Genomic DNA, 18,948 nt, shown 5'->3' on the forward strand with positions numbered 1-18,948 from the left:
GGTGTACAATTCTATAGTACATCTTCTGTATATTGTATTATGTGTTTAAAACACCAAATCAAGTCTTCTTCTATCATGATGGTTTTAATTTACATTTATCTGATTATTGACACTGAGCATCTCTTCATATGTTTATTGGCCACTTGTATGTCCTCTTTGGAGAATTATCTGTTGAGGGCTTCTGCCCACTTTTTAGTTGGATTATTTCTTTTTCTGGGCATTGAGTTGTATGAATGATTTTTAAATTTTAGATATTAACTCCTAATCAGATGTATCATTAATGAATATATTCTTTTATTCAGTAGGTTGTTTTTCATTTTGTCTATGGTTTCTTTGCTGTACAGAACCTTTATGTTTCATTTAGTCCTGTGTGTTTATTTTTTCTTTTATTTCCCTTTCCAGAGGAGATATATCAGAAAAAACATTGTTAAGAGAAATATCAGAGATTTTGCTGCATATGTTTTCTTCTAGGGGGAGTAATTTAAGTCTTTAATTTATTTTGAGTTTAAAAGAAAGTGGTCTAGTTTAATTTTTTGTATCCATCTGCCAGTTTTTTCGACACAAATTATAGAATAGATTGTCTTTACCCCATTGTATATTCCTGCCTCCTTTGTCATAAACAGAAAGTGGTAAAAGTAGGTTTACAGTTGCTCTTATGGAAAGTGATACAATAATTAATTAAGAATAATCCAAGAATAAATTCTGTTTTGTGTACCCACAGCTATAAACTTACTTTCACCCCACCCCATATTGACTATAGAGACATGGGTTTATTTCTGCATTCTTTCTTCTGTTCCATTGATCTATATGTCTGTTTTCATGCTATTTTAGTTAGTATAGCGTTGTAGTATAGTTTGATATCAGGTAGTGTTATATTTCCAACTTTGCTCTTCTTTCTCAAGATTGCTACTGCTTTTCAGGGGTTTTTTGGTTCCATATGAAATTGTGTAATATTTGTTCCAGTTCTGTGAATATGCCATTGGTATCTTGTAGGGATTGCATTGAATCTATAGTTTGCTTTGGGTAGTATGCACATTTTAGTGATGTTAATTCTCCCTCTCTATGAACACAGTATTTGCTTCCACTTATTTCTGTCTTCACTTTCTTTCCTCAGTGTCTTATAATCGTCCTACTATAGGTCTTTTACCTCCTTGGTTAAATTTAATCCTAGAGTCGTTTTTTTGTTGTTTTTTTTAAGTCAATGCAAGTGGGATTGTTTTCTTAGTTTCTCTTGCTGATAGTTTATTATTGGTGTGTAAAATGCAACCAGTTTCCCAACATTTATTTTGTAGCCTGCACCTTACTGAATTCACTATTAGTTTAAGTATTATTTGGTAGAGTTGCTAGGGTTCTTTATTTATAGTATCGTGTGATCTGAAAATAATGACAGTTTTAGTTCTTTCTCTCTAATTTGAATGCCTTTTATTTCTTCTTGTTTGATTCCTGAGGCTAGGACTACTAATACTATGTTGATTAAGAGTGGTGAAAATGAATGTCCTTGTCTTGTTCCTAATCTTAAGAAAAACACTTTTATTTCCCCCCCTTTAAGTATGATGTTAGCTGTGCATTTTTGTATATGGACTGTATTATGTTGAGACATGTTCCCTCTATTCTCACTTTGCTGAGAGTTTTTATCATAAATGGGTACTGAATTTTGTTAAATGCTTCTTTGCAACTATTGATATGATCATATGATTTATATCCTTCATTTTGTTTATTTGATGTATCACATTAATAGATTGTTTATATTGAACTAACCTTGCATCCCAAGAATAATTCCCATTTGTTCATGATTTATGCTGTTTTTAATGTATTGCTGCATTCAATTTGCTAATATTTTGTTGAGGACCTTTGCATCTTGCAAGGACATTTTTAAATAAGTGGAAAAAATAAATATGAATCCCTACAGAGTGATTTCACACTAATATAAATTCCAGAGAAGCATAAAAACTTCTCTCCAAAATGCATGTAAATATCTAACTAAGTTTAGAATAGGAAAGAGTTTCTAAACATGAAAATCCTTGAAAATTTTAGAAGGAAATAAGTGGAAAATTTTGATTAAATGAAAATTTAAAACTTTTTAATAAAACTATAACAGTAAATGACTAATTATAAGTGGAATAAAAAATCGGCACTAAAATATGGAGTTAATAGACTTAACATTTAAAGAGTTCTTGTAAATAAATTAGAAAAACAGTAAACCCATAGCAAAATTGACAAGGACAAGTAAAGATAACTACCAAAGCTGAAAAATGTAGCAAAAAAATCATGCAAAATATTCCCACTAACAATGACATGGAAATTAAAAGTAACATGGCATCTTGGAATGTAACCTACTAAATCAATAATGCTTAATGCTGCTAAAATTATTGTTAAGATGTATGCTCTCTAGGTCACTGGTAGGGAGGTGTACCTTTTCTTAAGTGCTATTTGGAGTTATGGATGCAAGCTTTAAATGTTTGTATCTTTAATTTATTTATTCCAGCCCTAGAAATTTATCTTAAAATTCAAGGTATGCTAAAAATTTTGAACTCAGAAAAACAGAGAGTAGAATGGTAGTTATTAGGTTGTTGTTGTTGTTGTCGTTGAGTACAGGGGATGGGGAAATACTGGTCAAAGGGTAAGAACTTCCAGTTATAAGAGGAGTAAATTCTGGGGATCTAATGTACAGCACAATAATTATACCTAACAATACTGTATCATATTCTGCAGTAGTGCCAAGAGTCTAGACTTTAAATGTCATCACCACAAAAAAGATATGGTAATTATGTGATAGGATGGAGGTGTTAGCTAATTTTTATGGTAGTAAACATTTTGTAGTGTATAAATGTATCAAACCAACATGTTGTACACCTTAAACTCAGGCAATTTTATATGTCAATTATATCGCAATAAAGCTGAGGGAAAAATTAAAGATATGGTAAAAGACTGAAATATTTCATTATGTAAAATACTAAAAATGAAACAAATAAAATTTAATCAATTATATAATAAAGAAACTTTGATGTAGCTATATAGCAGAACATTATTTAGCCTCTAAAAGTTTTGTTTTAAAAACCTAAAGATTTAATGCAACCCCTATTAAAATACTAATGACATCTTCTCAGAGTTAGAACAACAAATAAAATTTATATGGAACCACAGAATGGAATGGAATGGAGAAAATTAAAAAATGTAACTACATCAAACTAAAAGGTATTTTTGTACAGCAAGGGAAACCATCCAAGAAACAAAAAGACAACTAGTGAATGGGGAGAGATATTCCCAAATGATATATCTCATGATGAGTTAGTGTATAAAGAAATCTTAAAACTAAATATCCCCCAAAATAAACAATATAATTTAAAAATGGGCAGAGGATCTTAATAGACATTACTTCAAAGAGGACATACAGATGGCCAACAGATATATGAAAAGATGCTCAACATCAGTAATCATCAGGAATGCAAATTAAAATCATAATAAGATACTACTTCACACCTGTTGGAATTGCTACATCAATAAATGAACAAACAACAAGTATTGCTGAGAATGTACACTGTTGGTGAGATTGTAAGTTAGTGTAGCAATTATGAAAGACAGTATAAAGATTCCTCAAAAATTAAAAAATAAAACTGCCATAGTGCCATAATTCTCAGCAGCTCTACTTCTGGGTATTTATCTGAAGAAAACAAAATCATTAATTTAAAATGGTGTATGCAGCCATACGTTCATTGAAGAATTACTACCAAGAACCAAGATATGAAAACAACCTGGATGTTCATCAATAGATGAATGGATAAAGAAAATGTGAGATGGGTGTGTGGGGGTATGTGTGATGGTATATTCAGCAATAAAAAATTGAAATCTTGACATTTGTGACAATACTGATAGATTTTGAGGGCCCTATGCAAAATGCAATAAGTCAGACAGAGAAAGACAAATACCATATGACGTCACTTGTATGTGGATTCTAAAAAAAATAAAATAAAATAAAATAAAACTCACACAAATCAGCACCAGGAACACAAACAATCCAATTAAAAAATTGGCAAAGAGCCCTGGCTGGTTCAGTGAATTGAGTGCCAACCTGCTAACCAATGGGGTCACTGGTTTGATTCCTAGTCAGGGAACATGCCTTGGTTGCAGGCCAGGTCCCCAGTAGGGGGCACATGAGAGGCAACCACACAATGATGTTTCTTTCCCTCTTTCTCTTTCCCTTCCTCTCTATCTAAAAATAAATAAATAAAATCTTTTAAAAAATTGGCAAAGAACCTGAATAGACATTTCTTCAAGGAGAACATACAGATGGCCCATAGAGATATGAAAGGATACTCAGCATCACTAGCCATCAGAGAGATGCAGATTTAAACCACAATGAGATATCACTTCACACTGGTCAGAATGGCCATCAATAACAAATCAACAAACAAGTACAGGTGAGGATGTGGGGAAAGGGGGAACCCTGCTACACTGTTGGTGGGAATGCAGATTGCTACAGCCACTGTGGAAAAGAGTATGAAATTTCCTCAAAAAACTAAAGATGGAATTACCTTTTGATCCAGTGATTCCATGCTCAGATTGTACCCTAAGAATCCTGAAACACCAATTCAAAAGAACCTATGTAGCCCAATGTTCATATCAGCGCAATTTACAATAACCAAGTGCTGGATAGCCTAAGTGCCCAGCCGTAAATGAGTGGATCAAAAAACTATAGTACATTTACACAATGGAACACTACATAGCAGAAAGAAATAAGGAGCTCATACCCTTCTTGACAGCATAAATGGAACTGGAGAGTATTGTGCTAAGTTAAATAAGCTAGGTGGTGAGAGACAAATACCATATGATCTCACCTGTAAGTGGAACCTGATGTAAAAAACAAACAAATGAGCAAAATAGAACCAGAGACATTAAAATTAAGAACAAAATGACAGTAATCAGAGGGGAAGTGGGAGAAGATAATGGGAGGAAAAGGGGGAAGGGTTGTCAAGGAACATGTATTAAGGACACATGGACAAAGCCAAGGGGGGTAGGATTGAGGGTGGGACATGGGAGATGGCTGGGGTGGGTGAATGTGGTGGTGGAAACATGGAAACAACTGTACTTGAACAATAATAAAAATAAAAATAATAAAAAGATAAATAAAAACTCAAACAAAAGAAATATAGAAACATACTCATAGATATAGAGTAGATTTATAGTTGTCAGGTTGGGAGACTAGGTTGGAGAATGGAAAAACTGAACAAAAAAGAAAAATCTCATGGACACAGAAAACAGGGTGGTGATTGCTGAAGGGAAAGAGGTGGGGGAGGTGGAGGAGTTCATGGGTGGGGGTAAATGGTGATGGACAGAAACTTGACTTGTGGTGGTGAATACACAATGCAGTGTACAGATGTGCTGTAGAATTATGCACCTGAAACCTGGAAATTTTCTTAACCAATGTGACACAAATACAATGAAAAGGAAAATATCATGGATTCTGCCATTAAATTATTACTTCATCACAGTTTGCTTAGTTAAGTATGTAGAGCAGTTTTAAAAAAAATACACAGTCAGTGTGTTTATCATATATGGGCTTTGTTATGTTTAGGCATTTCCTCTATTCCCACTTTGCTGAGAATTTCATCAAAAATTCGTGCTGGATGTTATCAAATTATTTTTCTCTGTCTATTGATATGATTGTGGAATTTTCATCTTTCATTTTGTTTATGTGGTGGGTCACATTTACATTTATTAATTTGCAAATGTTGTACCAACACTGCAGCCCTAGAATAAAGCCCATTTGATCATAGTGTATGATCTTTCTGATTTATTGCTGTATTCAGTTTGCTAATATTTTGCTGAGAATTTTACCATCTATGTTCATCAGGGATATTAGTCTATAATTTTTTTTGTAATATCCTTCTCTGATTTTAGAATTAGGATAGTGATGGCGTCATAAAATGAGCATGGGTGTCTTCCCTGTTCTTGATTTTTTTTGGAATTTTTTGAGGAAGAGAGGTATAAGTTCTTCTTTGAATGTTTTATAAAATTCACCTGTGAAGCCATCTGGTGCAGCACTTTTGTTTGCTGGGAGTTGTGTTATTATTATTATTGCTTCAGTTTCACTAATTGTAATCTGTCTACTCAGATTCTCTGATTCTTCCTGATTTAGTTTTGAAAGGTTTTATGTTTCTAGGAATTTATCCATTTCATCCAGGTTGCCCAATTTGTTGGCATTTAGATGTTCATAATATTTTCTTATAATCCTTTGTATTCCTTTAGTGTCAGTTTTCATTTCTTTTCTTTCATTTCTGAATTTATTTATTAGGTCCTCTCTCCTTTTTCTTTTATGAGTCTGGTTAAATGTTTTTTTTTAAATCATTTTGAAGAACCAATTCTTGGATTTATTAATCTGGTATTTATTATTTCCTTTCTTCTCATTTTGGGCATTATTTTTTGTTCTTTTTCAAGTTCCTTTAAGTACATGTAAAGCTAGATTGTTTATTTGAGATTTTCTTGTTTCTTGGGATAGACCTGTAATGCTATGAATTTCCCTCTTAGGAATGCTTTCCCAGATTTTGGGTTGTTGTGTTCTCACTTTCATTTCTTTCTAGATATCTTTTGATTTCATCCTTGATTTTGTTGTTGAACCATTCATTGTTTAATGATATGTTATTTATCCCTCTGGGGAATAATAGGGGAAGAGCCATCAGTGTAAAGGACACATGGACAAAGCTGAGGAGAGTGGGTTCAAGAGTGAGAGGTGGGGATTGGTGGAGTGAGGGGCATGATGGGATGAAAATAGAGACAACTGCCCTTGAACAACAATTAAATAGATAGATAAGTAAATAAATAAATAATAAATAAATGGTTATTTAGCTTCCATGTCTTTGTGCATTTTCTGTTTTTTTTTCCTCGCATACTTTGTCCCTTTGGGTTAAATGCTCTGAAGATATCAATTAAGTCCATTTGATCTAGTGTTCATTTAAGACCCCTGTCTCCTGTTTGATTTTCTGTCTGGGAGATGTATCCATTGAAGTCAGTGGAGGGTTAAAATTCCCTATTATGACTATATTTGCTCAATGTCACTAATCATCAGAGAAACACAAATTAGAACCTCAATGATATATCACCTCACACCTGTCAGATAGGCTACATCAATAAATCAGCAAACAATAAGTGCTGACAAGTATATGGAAAAAGGGGAATGCTTTTGTACTGTTGATGGGAATGCAGATTAATGCAGCCACTGAGGAAAGCAGTATGGAGGTTATGTCAAAAATGTAAAATAGAACTGCCTTATTATTTCTGGGAACTTATCTGAAGAAACCTGAAACACTAATTTGAAAGAATATAAGCACCCCAGTATTGTTTTCAAGAACCATGATTTGGAAGCAGCCCAAGAGTCCATCAGTAGATGAGTGGACATACAATGGAATACTACTTAGCCCTTAAAAAGCAGAAAATTTTGCAATTTGTAACAGCATGGATGGACCTGGAGAACATTATGCTAAGTGAAATAAGCCAGTGAAAGAAAGACAAATACCATATGGTTCCACTCACGTACAGAATCTAATGATTAAACTGAACTATCAATAAAAATAGAGGCAGAGTCCACTGGCTGCTATGGGGCGACAGTATTGAGGGTGTAGGGATGGAGCAAAAAAGAAAAAACTCATGGACATGGACAATTGTGTGGTGATTGTCGGGAGCAGAGGGTGGGTGGAAGTAGAATAGTTTTGAAGAGGATAAATGGTAATGGGAAAATACAATAAAAATAAACTATTAATATTAAACATTAAAAAGAAAAAACACTGTATATAATCTCACACAAACATATGTTCATTTAGTAAAAGCAGAGATAGTGTCTCAATCATTTTTGTTTTGCCATAGTGCCTAGGGAAGTAGCTTTGCTGGATAGCTAATAACTGGATAAATGGGTGAATAAATGAATAAATAAAGTCTACAACATCCACCCTGATAATAATCATAGATGCTATTTATTTAGCACTAGCTCTGGGCTGGACATTTACCTAAGTCCTCATCATCATTTTCTCATTTGATCCTTATAATAATCATATATGAGCATGCTTGTTTTAATATTATGAGAAATTAGGGCTTGGAAAATTGAAATAAGTAGTCCACAGCCACACAATTGCTAAATGGAAGATTAACAATTTCAACCCACATCTAATCCCAAAGCTAGTGGTCTTCACTACGCAATACCAAACTAAAGCAAAACAATATACCCTCTGCGGGGGGGGGGGGGAGAGGGAGAAAATATGTCCCTTCCAAAGAAAATGTCAATTAAAATTCTACATTTCTGTTTGCTATACCACTACTAGAAGTGTATGTGAACTCAGAAGCTCTTGACGTGCTTGAGATTTGAACAATTAACTGTGCTTGCATAAATCAAGTTAACATGTTCCCTGTGGACATAAAACCTATAATTGATTACTAAGTCTTTAGGCTATGTTTATGGCTTAGATGTCCCTATGTTTAGTCCTCCTCATTTTCAGCTTGCTAAGAGCAAAGGAAAACCTATAAACATATGTGAATGTAGACAGAGTATTACCATTTGTTTATCAGTAATTTTTATAATGATTAATATTTAAGAAGAAGGGCTCATTACCCTTATGTACTTCACACATGGTGTGAGTTGAATACTGCCGATGATTTTTCTCTCCAATTATATCTCTCTTCCACCATTCAAAGTTCTCACTATTGTGTCACTGTGTATGTGTGCACTAAAGTATATTTTTAGTTTCATTGCTGAAATATGTTAGCTTGGAGCAGCATCACCCATTAACAGTTTAACATGGCTTGGCTGACCAGATTACTTTCAAAGTTGGATCCTGGGGGGCTGATACTAGCGTCAGCAATAACTCCATGGGGGATAGATATCAGAAAGGTCTGCATCCTGAAGGAGGAAGGTGCATCCACATGGAGACGAGAGAGGGGACTGTTGGGGGCCGCAAGCTCCTATTGGACCCCACAAAGGACAAGATGTTGACCAAGGGGGTTACATGTGGAAGAAAAGTGCAGAAGCCAAGCTTTACTCTCTTGTGACTAAGCACAGTGCATTATACATAATCCATCTTCAGTAAATGATCAATCAAATTACTTTTGCCTTATGGTAATTTTATCTAGGACTAAAGTTGAGATCTAATGTTAATATGTTTTAGTTATTAAAAAAGATTTTGTATAGTTTATTTAAAAAATAAGTTTTCTTAAAGAGACATTATTTTCTGTTTTAAATTTGTTTAATAATACATTTTGTGCCAGCAAAAATCCTTTTTTAGGAAAAACTCTTCAAATATAAAGCACAAATAATTGTTTTGTTATTAAGACAGTTTCTGTTATAAACATGGAATAACACATCTGCTGCGATGATGTTATTTTTTTTCATTATTCCATATGCACAGCCCTGATTAGAGGGGGTAAAAGATACATATCTCTAAATAGTGAGTTAGACCCAGTGGGGAGGAAAGGCATATTTTATGACAGAATGTATAATTATTAAAGCTTTCAATAGCCCTCTTTTTTAAAAAGAAATACTTTTAAGTGTAATTCTCTGTCTCACCCCTCTATGTGTTCTGGTAAATATTGATTTCAGAAAAAAAGTATATGAAGAGCATCCTTCTCTAGTGCAAGTTTCATGACTGCACCACAAAACATTTATATCAAAACTTCCTGAAAGAAGAAATTTTTAAAAGCATCCTTTCCATGCTTTTTTCTTCTGTTCAGGATTTGCTCATGTCTGCAGTTTTCAGAATAAGCCCAGAAATGTTAACAAATATTTTTTCAAAGTAAACCCAAAAGATAATTCATAACCCAGGTACCTTGGTTTAAGCCTTGGGGAGTTTTTTCACTGTTCAGATGTACTCATTTTTTAAAAGATTTTATTTATTTTGTTTTTTAGAGAGAGGGGAAGGGAAGGAGAAAGAGAGGGAGAGAAACATCAGTGTGTGATTGCCTCTCACATACCCCCTCCTGGGGACCTGGCCCACAACCCAGGCATGTTCCCTGATTGAGAGTTGAACTGGTGACCCTTTGGTTCACAGGCCAGCACTCAATCCACTGACCCACACCAGCCAGGGCCATTTTTTAAAACTCAAGTCCACAGAATAATGTTTTAAAATGAGGTTTTTAAAAAGTTTAAAAATGTGTAAGTTATCACCCAACCTATTATAAGATTTGAATAACATTTTCCTATTCATTTCCAGGGCTACAGCAACACACAGGGGCCAGATTATTTTCAAAGACGCTTTAGCCCAGCAGTTGTGTGAACAAGGAGGTAAGAATTATCTTTGATTTCTACATGTTGGTGTGTCAAAATTATGTATGGTAGGTCCTATATAGTATGTGCTGAGTAAGCATTTCATTAATCTTACTTGACCATGATGCTTTAAAAATGGAATTATTGCCCTGGCCAGGTGGTTCATTTGGTTGGAGTAGCCTCCCATACACCAAAATTTGCCAATTTGATTCTCAGTCAGGGCACATACCTAGTTTGCTAGTTTTATCCCTGGTCATGGTGTGTCTGGGAGACAAGCAATTGATCTCTCTCTCATCAATAAACATATCCTCTGATGAGGATTTTTAAAAAATTGAATTACTGATCCTTTCATATCCCTAATAATTATTTAGCAATTGCTGATAAATATCTGTAGACTTCTGAAAATACTAAGTATGAACAAAAAATTTATCTTCTTTTCACAATTTTTTTCTCACAAATTACATTTAGTTGTACTGGAAATATACACATAGATTGGTAATTTTAGAATTCTGCAAAACCACTTAATGCTGCAAAACCACATCTGCTTAATTTACCACTTAAATTTTCTATCAACTTGGTTTATTACTTTTAATGTTTGATCATGTTATATGTTATCTATATGCCTTTTCAGCTGTATACACTATTAATTTTAGACTTGTGGTAGATACTGTATTATTTTAGATAGATTAAGTGTATGTTAAGTACCCATGTTAAAGGACTTCTGCTTTGTGATTGCCTCATGTATGTCCAAGCCCTCACCCACACCAAATTCTGACAAATTCACATACACATAGGTGTACACACACAAGTGCACATACACACACATGCACACTGAAAAAGTAAAGACCAGGATCCATGTCTTCACACAAATCCAGTCCCTCAACCTCTTAAGCTTCCACCCAACTGTGTGTTCATGTAGCATTTCCCACTTCATATAATTTTCTTCTGAAAAGTAATGGATGTCAGCTTTGAGAAACTGAGCTTCTCAAGTGCTCTTTGGTTCCCCAGAATCTGGCATAGTGCCTGGCATAGGACAGACACTCAAAAAAATGTTGATGGATTAAATATATTTTGCTAAGCCATACACCTATTTCTTTTTTATTGAATGTATTGTATTGACATTGCTTAATAAAATTAGATAGGTTTCAGGTGTACAAGTCTATAATACATCCTCTGTATATTGTATTGTGTTTTCACCACCCCAAGTCAAGATTCTTTCCACCACCATTTATCCTCCCCTTATCCTCTTCTACCTCCCCCATCCCCTTTTCCTCTGGTCATCACCGTACTGTTGTCTGTCTAATACAGTTTTTCTGTTTGTTCGTTTTGTTTTTTCGTAATCCGTTTACCTTTGCAACCCAGCCATCCCTCCCACTTCCCTCTGACAGCTATCAGTCTGTCCTTTCTATCTATCTATAAGTCTGTTTCTATTTGTTTGTTAGCTAATTTTGTCCATTAGATTTCTCATCTAAGTTAAATCATATGGTATTTGTCTTTCTCTGAGTGGCTTTTTAAACATCTTGACAATGAATATATTTGAAGCCAGTTTTTATAAATGGCATGCCCTTTGCACCATCAGCATAGACATATTATCCTTTTTTTGTTTACAGAGATAAGTTTTGGGGAGATTTATTCATGTAGGAATTACAGTATTAAATTTAAAAGAAATTTATAATAATTATCACACTGCTAAAGAGAATCTAATGGACTTGGGAGAGAATGAAGAAAAATTATATTGGTTTTGAAAGGCCTAAGAAAATATCTTTTATTATTTGTAGTAATATATACATCATCAATATGGCTTTATCTAAATAATGTGATACTTGATGATTATTACTGGCAAACTGCTACTAGTTTAAATACATAATTCTTGAATGAGAAAACCCGTTTCTAATTATAGTCTCAACCTTATAATTATTCACTATTTGTGCCTTAAGCAGGTTTTTATTCTGTGACTTCTGAGAACTAAAAAATAGCAGGTTTTTATGGCCTTTATAGCAAGCTCAAGAAATCTATCACAAGGTAAATAAATTTTCAGGCTATGAAAATCTTCATATTATTGAAAATATAGAACACCATATAGCAGTGAACATTAATATCCTGAAAACTGCATTGTGTTAAAACACATGTCTAATTTTAGTGACATTTGTTATTATCTAAAAGTTGATCTTTTAAGCTTGAGACTTTTTAATCATTTATATTGTAAATGAATTATTGAGACTGGTTGATTTAAAATGAAAAGAAAAAGCTCCTCCAAACTATGGTACATTTATGCAATGACTACTACCCAGCAGAAAGAAAGATATTCCTATCCTTTACAGCAGCATGGATGGAACCCTTGCATTAGGGTAAGTGAAATAAGCCAGGCAGTGAAAGACAAATACCATATGATCTCACTTATAAGTGGAACCTAATCAACTGAATAAACAAGCAAGCAAAATGTAACCAGAGACATTGAAATAAAGAACAACTGACAGTAACCAGAGTGGAGGAGGGAGATGGATAATGGGGGAAGAGAGGGGGAGGTCCATCAAGGAACATGTATAAAGGAGACATGAACAGAGCCAAAGGAGAATAGGGTCAAAGGTGGGAGGTGGGGATGGGTGGGGCAATGGGTTGTGGTGGGGTGAAAATGAAGACAACTGTACTTGAACAGCAATAAAACAAAATGTAAAAAAAATAAAAAGCAAAGACAAATCACTGGGAAAAAGTTCTCAACCAGTGAGAAAAAAGTGTTGCATAAGAACATGATTTACATGATGGTAGACATGGATGTTATTAAAAATGCTCTTCAGCCCAGAGTCAAAGGAAAACACTGAGCTTTTCAATAGCAACTACTCAATTAAAATCATATCAATTGACCCAAGATAGGGTGGGGAAAGAAACCAGAGTGATGGCTTCCTAGTGTCAGGCTTAATAAGGGAAGCAAATGGTGATATAAACCATATATTTATTTTGGCCCTATATGCTTTTAATTAACACATTAATTATTACTTCAAAAAATAATATAAATTTTACATGTAATAATTTTTGCATTAGATGAGGATTATCCAATATACACATATATTAGAGAGAAAAACATGACAATCTCTATATTCTACACACAGTGCCTTTCAATTACAACATACTCAGTGCATTTATTGATTTTAATCAAATTAAGCAATATAAACAAAGCAAATTTTCCTTTGTGGAGCTGGAGGACAGCTATTCTTATAAGACTATATTGTTAGCTAAGCATATTGGAAAAGTTAAAGGATCAGAACACATACTAGCAATGTCTTATACAGTCTGTAATCTTGATCCCTTTTCTTAAGACATTCACTGGAGGATTTTAGTCTGCAAACATGTACCATCACCCCAAAGACCCTGTCCTAACTCATAGTACTAAATATTGATATAATAGTGAAAAGCCCACCTCCTGTTCTTGAAGGCTAGGATGTAAATGACAGGTTACTGGATCACAGAGGTAGCTAAATTTGCCTGTGGTTCTAAGGAAAGGCATGCGGGGGTGGGGGGGCAAGTCCTGAAGGGTCAGCAGCAATTTAAGGAAAAAGAAAGGAAGATTCCATCTTCTCTTCACATTCCCACTGACCTGCCTTATATCAGGTGCCATCGGGAATTACTTAAATGCTTCCTGCCTGTTTTTTGCTCCTGCTTTCTCTACACCTCATAAAGCTCTGTATAATGAGCTTTGTAAAATGGAAATAGGATTCTATCATTTCCTGCTTAAAACCCTTCAGTGTCTCACTTGAAGGTAATAATTTATCTTCAGAGTAATCCCTATTGCTTATTACAGCATACAAGGGAAATTTTTTATCATCCGGCCTAATTTTCCTCCTCGCCTCATTTCTGTTGCCCCCTCATTCTCCTTAGATTTCCTGGAATGTGCCTTACTTGATCACCCAAGTGTAATTTGCACTCCATACCCTCCCTGTTTTCTTTACCTGGATGACCCTTGTAGGTCTTCTTCACTGGGCTAAGTCAGGCTTTCAAATACTGCTTAGGAATTAACTCCTTCTAGGAAAAATACCTCTGATCCCCCTCAAGCTGCTCAATCTGGCCTTGGCAACTCTCAAACATGGTGACATAACTCTCAGTGACACAAATGGAAGCAATAGGAGCACTATTATGAGCCAGACTCTACTCCAAACACTCTACAAGCATGAACTCATTGAATCTTTACAACATCCCCCTGAAGAAGGAACTGTTATGATCTCCACTTTATAGATGAGGAAAGAAAGGTACAGTGAGAATAACTTTTTTAAGGTCACACAAATAGAAACTGGCAGAGGTGGGATTGGAGCCAAGCCGTTGCAGGAGAGCACCTCAGTCCACTGCCGCTGACCGGAACCTCAGTGTCCATCACAGTCGCTGCTCTCCCGACTTCATAAATGCTGTGGATCTATTACGTAATTACGCTGTTTCTCAGTAGCCCAGCCAGACTTTTCACCCACGTGTACGGGAAGCTGGAGTACGTTCTGTCCTACTCTGTCACCATCTTCCCAGTTGTCTACGTTTTCTATTTTTTCCAGTGAACTTCTATTATTTGGGTTATAAAAATTCATGCAAGTTTCCCTTTGAAATAACAAATACAGGGTTATACTTGTGAAGCAGACGGGACCGCTCTACTGAGGCAGGTGGAATAAATCACTTGTAAGAACTGAAAGAAAATTCTCAGTAACAGTCCCCTGTCTCCTCCTGTGTGAGGATTTCCCTGACTTTCTTAACATGATTGACCTTAGTTGCATCATAATTTTTTCAATTACTCATGTTCCCCAACTGCAAGCTTCCTGAAGACAGGAACTATGACTTAATGTTTTGTTCTTAACATCCAACAGTGTTTGCCACAATGCAGAAACTTTATGGCATTAAAGTGCAAACACTTTATGGCATTCACACAACATTCTTATAAATGTTGTCTGAATATTTACCTTAAACATTTTACTATTGAAGAATCACTGCCCTTTCTGAAAAATCTTTAACCATAAAATTTGCCATTCAACACCATGGGACAGTGTGGCTATTATCAAAGCAAACATTCTTGACACTGACCTCATGTTGAAAATGTATGAACCATCATGCTAAGAAATCTGAAAATTGTTCATTATCTAAACACTAATGAATCCCCCCAGTGCTCCTAGAATATAAACCAGGTTCAGGGATTTTAGCTCTTCACTTTGAATTCTGAGGTCCTAAGTAATTGTAAACACATCTCCAGCTGAGTTCTGCTGACATTTACAGAGGAGTAACCAAGGTATCCTCCTCTCAAGGTCGCAAGGTGACGGGAAGGTGCTAGGTTGTATACTCCTAATTGTTTTGAAATGTGGAAGGCGCTAGGTTTATTCACCAGCATTAGAAATAAAGAAGTTGATTTATTTAACATTCAGTACTTTTCAAGGATTATTGAATGCCCAGCATGGGGCAGGCACTGTTCTAGGCTAGATGTTGGGATACATGAACAGAGCAAAGATCCTTGCTCTACTGTAGCCTATATTCCAGTGGAAAGGAGACAATAAATGAGATACAACAGAAGATTAAATGTTATACCATGATGGAAGTTGGCAAATACTGTAGGAAAAGATAAAAACTAAATAGATTGACTGCATGGTTGGGTGGAGGGGGAAGAGGCAGATTGCAATTTTAAATAAGGTAGCAGGTAAGATAGACAGGCCTCACTGAGCTGACACCAGAGCAAAGACTAAGAAAGACTAAGGGAGTTAGTTATCCACACCACTGTCTGTGGGACTGTCCAGAATGTCACGAAGTGATTTTAAAGGGAAATGTAGTAGTGTTTTGTGAACTACTATTGGAGATGATCAAAGCAAAGGATAGAGAAGATTTCAGAATAGACTGAAAATCCAAATGGAACTAGAGGAAATCAGTCTCTTTCAGGAATTATTATTGAACAATCTAAAGAAAGTTATAGACCCAATCCATATTCCTCAGAATCACATAAAAGGAGTTCTTTTAAAAATGTTAATATGAATTTGTTATCTAGAGAGTAGGGCAAAAGTAGGTTTCAGTTGTATATGTTGAAAATAAAATAATACTTAATAAATAATAATACAAGAAAAAACTTTGGGTTTTGTGTGACCTTTTGGAGCTCTTGTAAAACGAATGTCACAAGTGTAAAGCTGATGTATGAGCAAGCACCTCAAAAGAAAAAAAAAGAAATTATTTTCTGGAGTGTGGACCCCTTTTAGTACAGGTTTCCCCCTCTAGGTGAGTGTTCTAGGAATCCACCAGTGTGCCAGCTGGTATTGTTATGACAGGCTGTGTTCAGCTTCAGTGAATTTTTTTTGAGACTCAAATTTGCCCATTTCATGATAGGTGATTTATGAGCAGACCTGCCTACACCATGCTGAATGTTCAGCACTTTTTGACCAAAACAGCATGACCCCCATGCCCCACCCTCCCTATTCACCCAGTCTGTCCCTGAGTAACTGGTTTTTGTCTCTCTGGATGAAAAAAGGCTTCAAGGGGAAACATTTTACTGATGTGGAAGAAGTAAAACAAAAAACAGCAAAAGCACTAAAAGGCATCAAAATTGATGAGTTCACAAACTTAGTAGTGGAAAAAAACATTTTGACAGGTGTATTGCATCAAATAAAGAGTATCTTGGAGGTGACTGAAGTTTAAACATGTAAAAATAAATATACAATATTTTATAAATAAGTTCCAGGTTTCAGAGGGTCTCCCCTTGAACATCAGCATGGCTGCTACTGGTCTACCAGTGTGCACACATCATCGTGGAGGCTGGAGCAGGGAGAATAATGGCTTGTGTGTATATCTACTGGCCTCTGAGCTTCTTGGCATGTGCTCTTCGAACACACATTGATTATTTAGCAAGGCCAGATGGCAGGCTTAGCAGTAAACAGCGGTCATGCCCTATAATGCACCCAAAGAGGACATGCCATTTATAAACCATGCTGGAATTCTCTATTGTTGGAATGATAGAAGTGGGTATAACTAGAGGTAAATGTTTTATGTCAGGAGGGAAGGGGTTAGGCTTACAGCTGGAGCAGGAAACCTTGGCTGCTTTCTGCCAGGCTCATCAGTTTTTCTGCTGGTCATCATCCTTGGAACAATGAGTGGTAGAAAGTGTGGCTATGCTCTCTAAGGGCCATTGGATCATAATAGTAGGCAGTGTATTTCTGTCATTCAGTTTCCAAAGTCTTTGGAATATTTTAATCCTTTTATAATAAGAATTGGTGAAATTTTATTTAAACTGTGAGATGGAGGGAGATAAAGAGTTCAGTAAACAAGTCCATAAAGTGAATGAGTTATTTAACCTACCTTGATATTTTTCAGTACCTTAAGAATATTTTTTAATGTGAGATGATTGATGTGTTAATTAGCTTGGGAGTGGTGATTATTTCACAATGTAGACATATATCAAAACATCATCCTTCATGACAGCATGGATGGAACTGCAGAGCATTATGCTAAGTGAAGTAAGCCAGGCAGTGAAAGAGAAATACCATATAATCTCACCTATAAGTGGAACCTAATCAACAAAACAAACAAGCAAGCAAAATATAACCCAAAAAATTAAAATAAAGAATAAACTGACAGTAACCAGAGGGGAGGAGAATAACGGGGGGAAGAAGGAAAGGGTCATCAAGGAACATGTATAAAGGACCCATGGACAAAGCCAAAGTGGGGAAGGATTTTGAGGGTGGTGGGAGGTAGGAATGGGAAGGGGCAGGGGAAAGTGGTGGTGGGAAAATGGGGACAACTGTACTTGAGCAGTAATAAAGAAAAAAGACAAAGAAAAAAAACATCAAGTTGTATACCTTAACAATTTTTATTTTTCAGTTATATTTCAATAAAGCTGGAGGGGGGATAGCTTTTATACCCAAGGATTGTATGAATTGTAGATCAGATCTCAGTAGCTTATCTAAATGTCTTTTCAAATGCAATTTTTATTAAAATGCAATTTTTAATTAACTCAGACTAAACATGTCAGAATTGACTAATGAACCAGTCAGAATTGGGTTTTACTATTCTACTTTAATGGTTGAGTGAAAAATGATGAATAAAGCATTGCACTTGAATTTGCCCAATGTTCAAACTTTTGCTAGTCAAAGACATCTGTTTTCCCCATGGCTATATTTTGCAGTTTACATGCCAGTTTAGCAGTTACATTACCCTTCCTGACATCCCTGCACTTCATAATTCATAAACAAAGGGAGCTGAATTAGGAGGCTCAGGTAAAATCTTCCAGGAGCCCTCAATCTTGCTTCATGGACTGACAAACTACTCTATAGAGGAAGGAATGGTAGCCCTCCTAGAGCAGTGGCTGGCAAAAAGTGTTCCTAAGTGATCCTTATAACAGGCAAGATTAAAGGGAATGAAAAAGAGGTGACTCCCTGGAGCCACAGTAAAATGTCTTGCTACTGGCTCTGAAAGGGTCTGACTACTTTTTAAATTTTCTCAAGATCAGTGTTTTGGACTGGTGCCATTTCCCCTGAGGTAATTGAACATCATAGATTTTTAAAGGTTTTGTTTTTTGGTTTTTTTTTAGTTGTCAGGGCTATATACATTTCTACTGGAAAGTTTTATCTAGTCCAAAGTCAAAACATAAAAATTATGCTGGCTCGAATTTGACATTTAGTTCTTTTGGATGTCCATTAAAGTATGCTTTCTACTCAAGCTGCTATGTAATCTGCTGGTTCTGTCATATTTTGAAGGACAAAGTCTAA

The 18,948-nt window shown here is 35.4% G+C and overlaps 1 protein-coding gene across 1 annotated transcript in view; it reads left to right on the plus strand.

The window, feature by feature from the left end:
* Positions 1 to 18,948, plus strand: part of RELN (reelin) — a 573,805-nt gene that overhangs the window by 238,202 nt on the left and 316,655 nt on the right. Inside the window, 1 exon segment of the mRNA XM_053668927.1 lies at positions 10,191 to 10,261. Within this exon segment, the coding sequence (XP_053524902.1) occupies positions 10,191 to 10,261 (71 nt within the window).

Source organism: Artibeus jamaicensis, unplaced genomic scaffold (genome assembly GCF_021234435.1).
Source record: "Artibeus jamaicensis isolate MK-2021 breed Jamaican fruit bat unplaced genomic scaffold, CSHL_Jam_final contig_518, whole genome shotgun sequence".
In the NCBI taxonomy this organism is placed as follows: domain Eukaryota; kingdom Metazoa; phylum Chordata; class Mammalia; order Chiroptera; family Phyllostomidae; genus Artibeus; species Artibeus jamaicensis.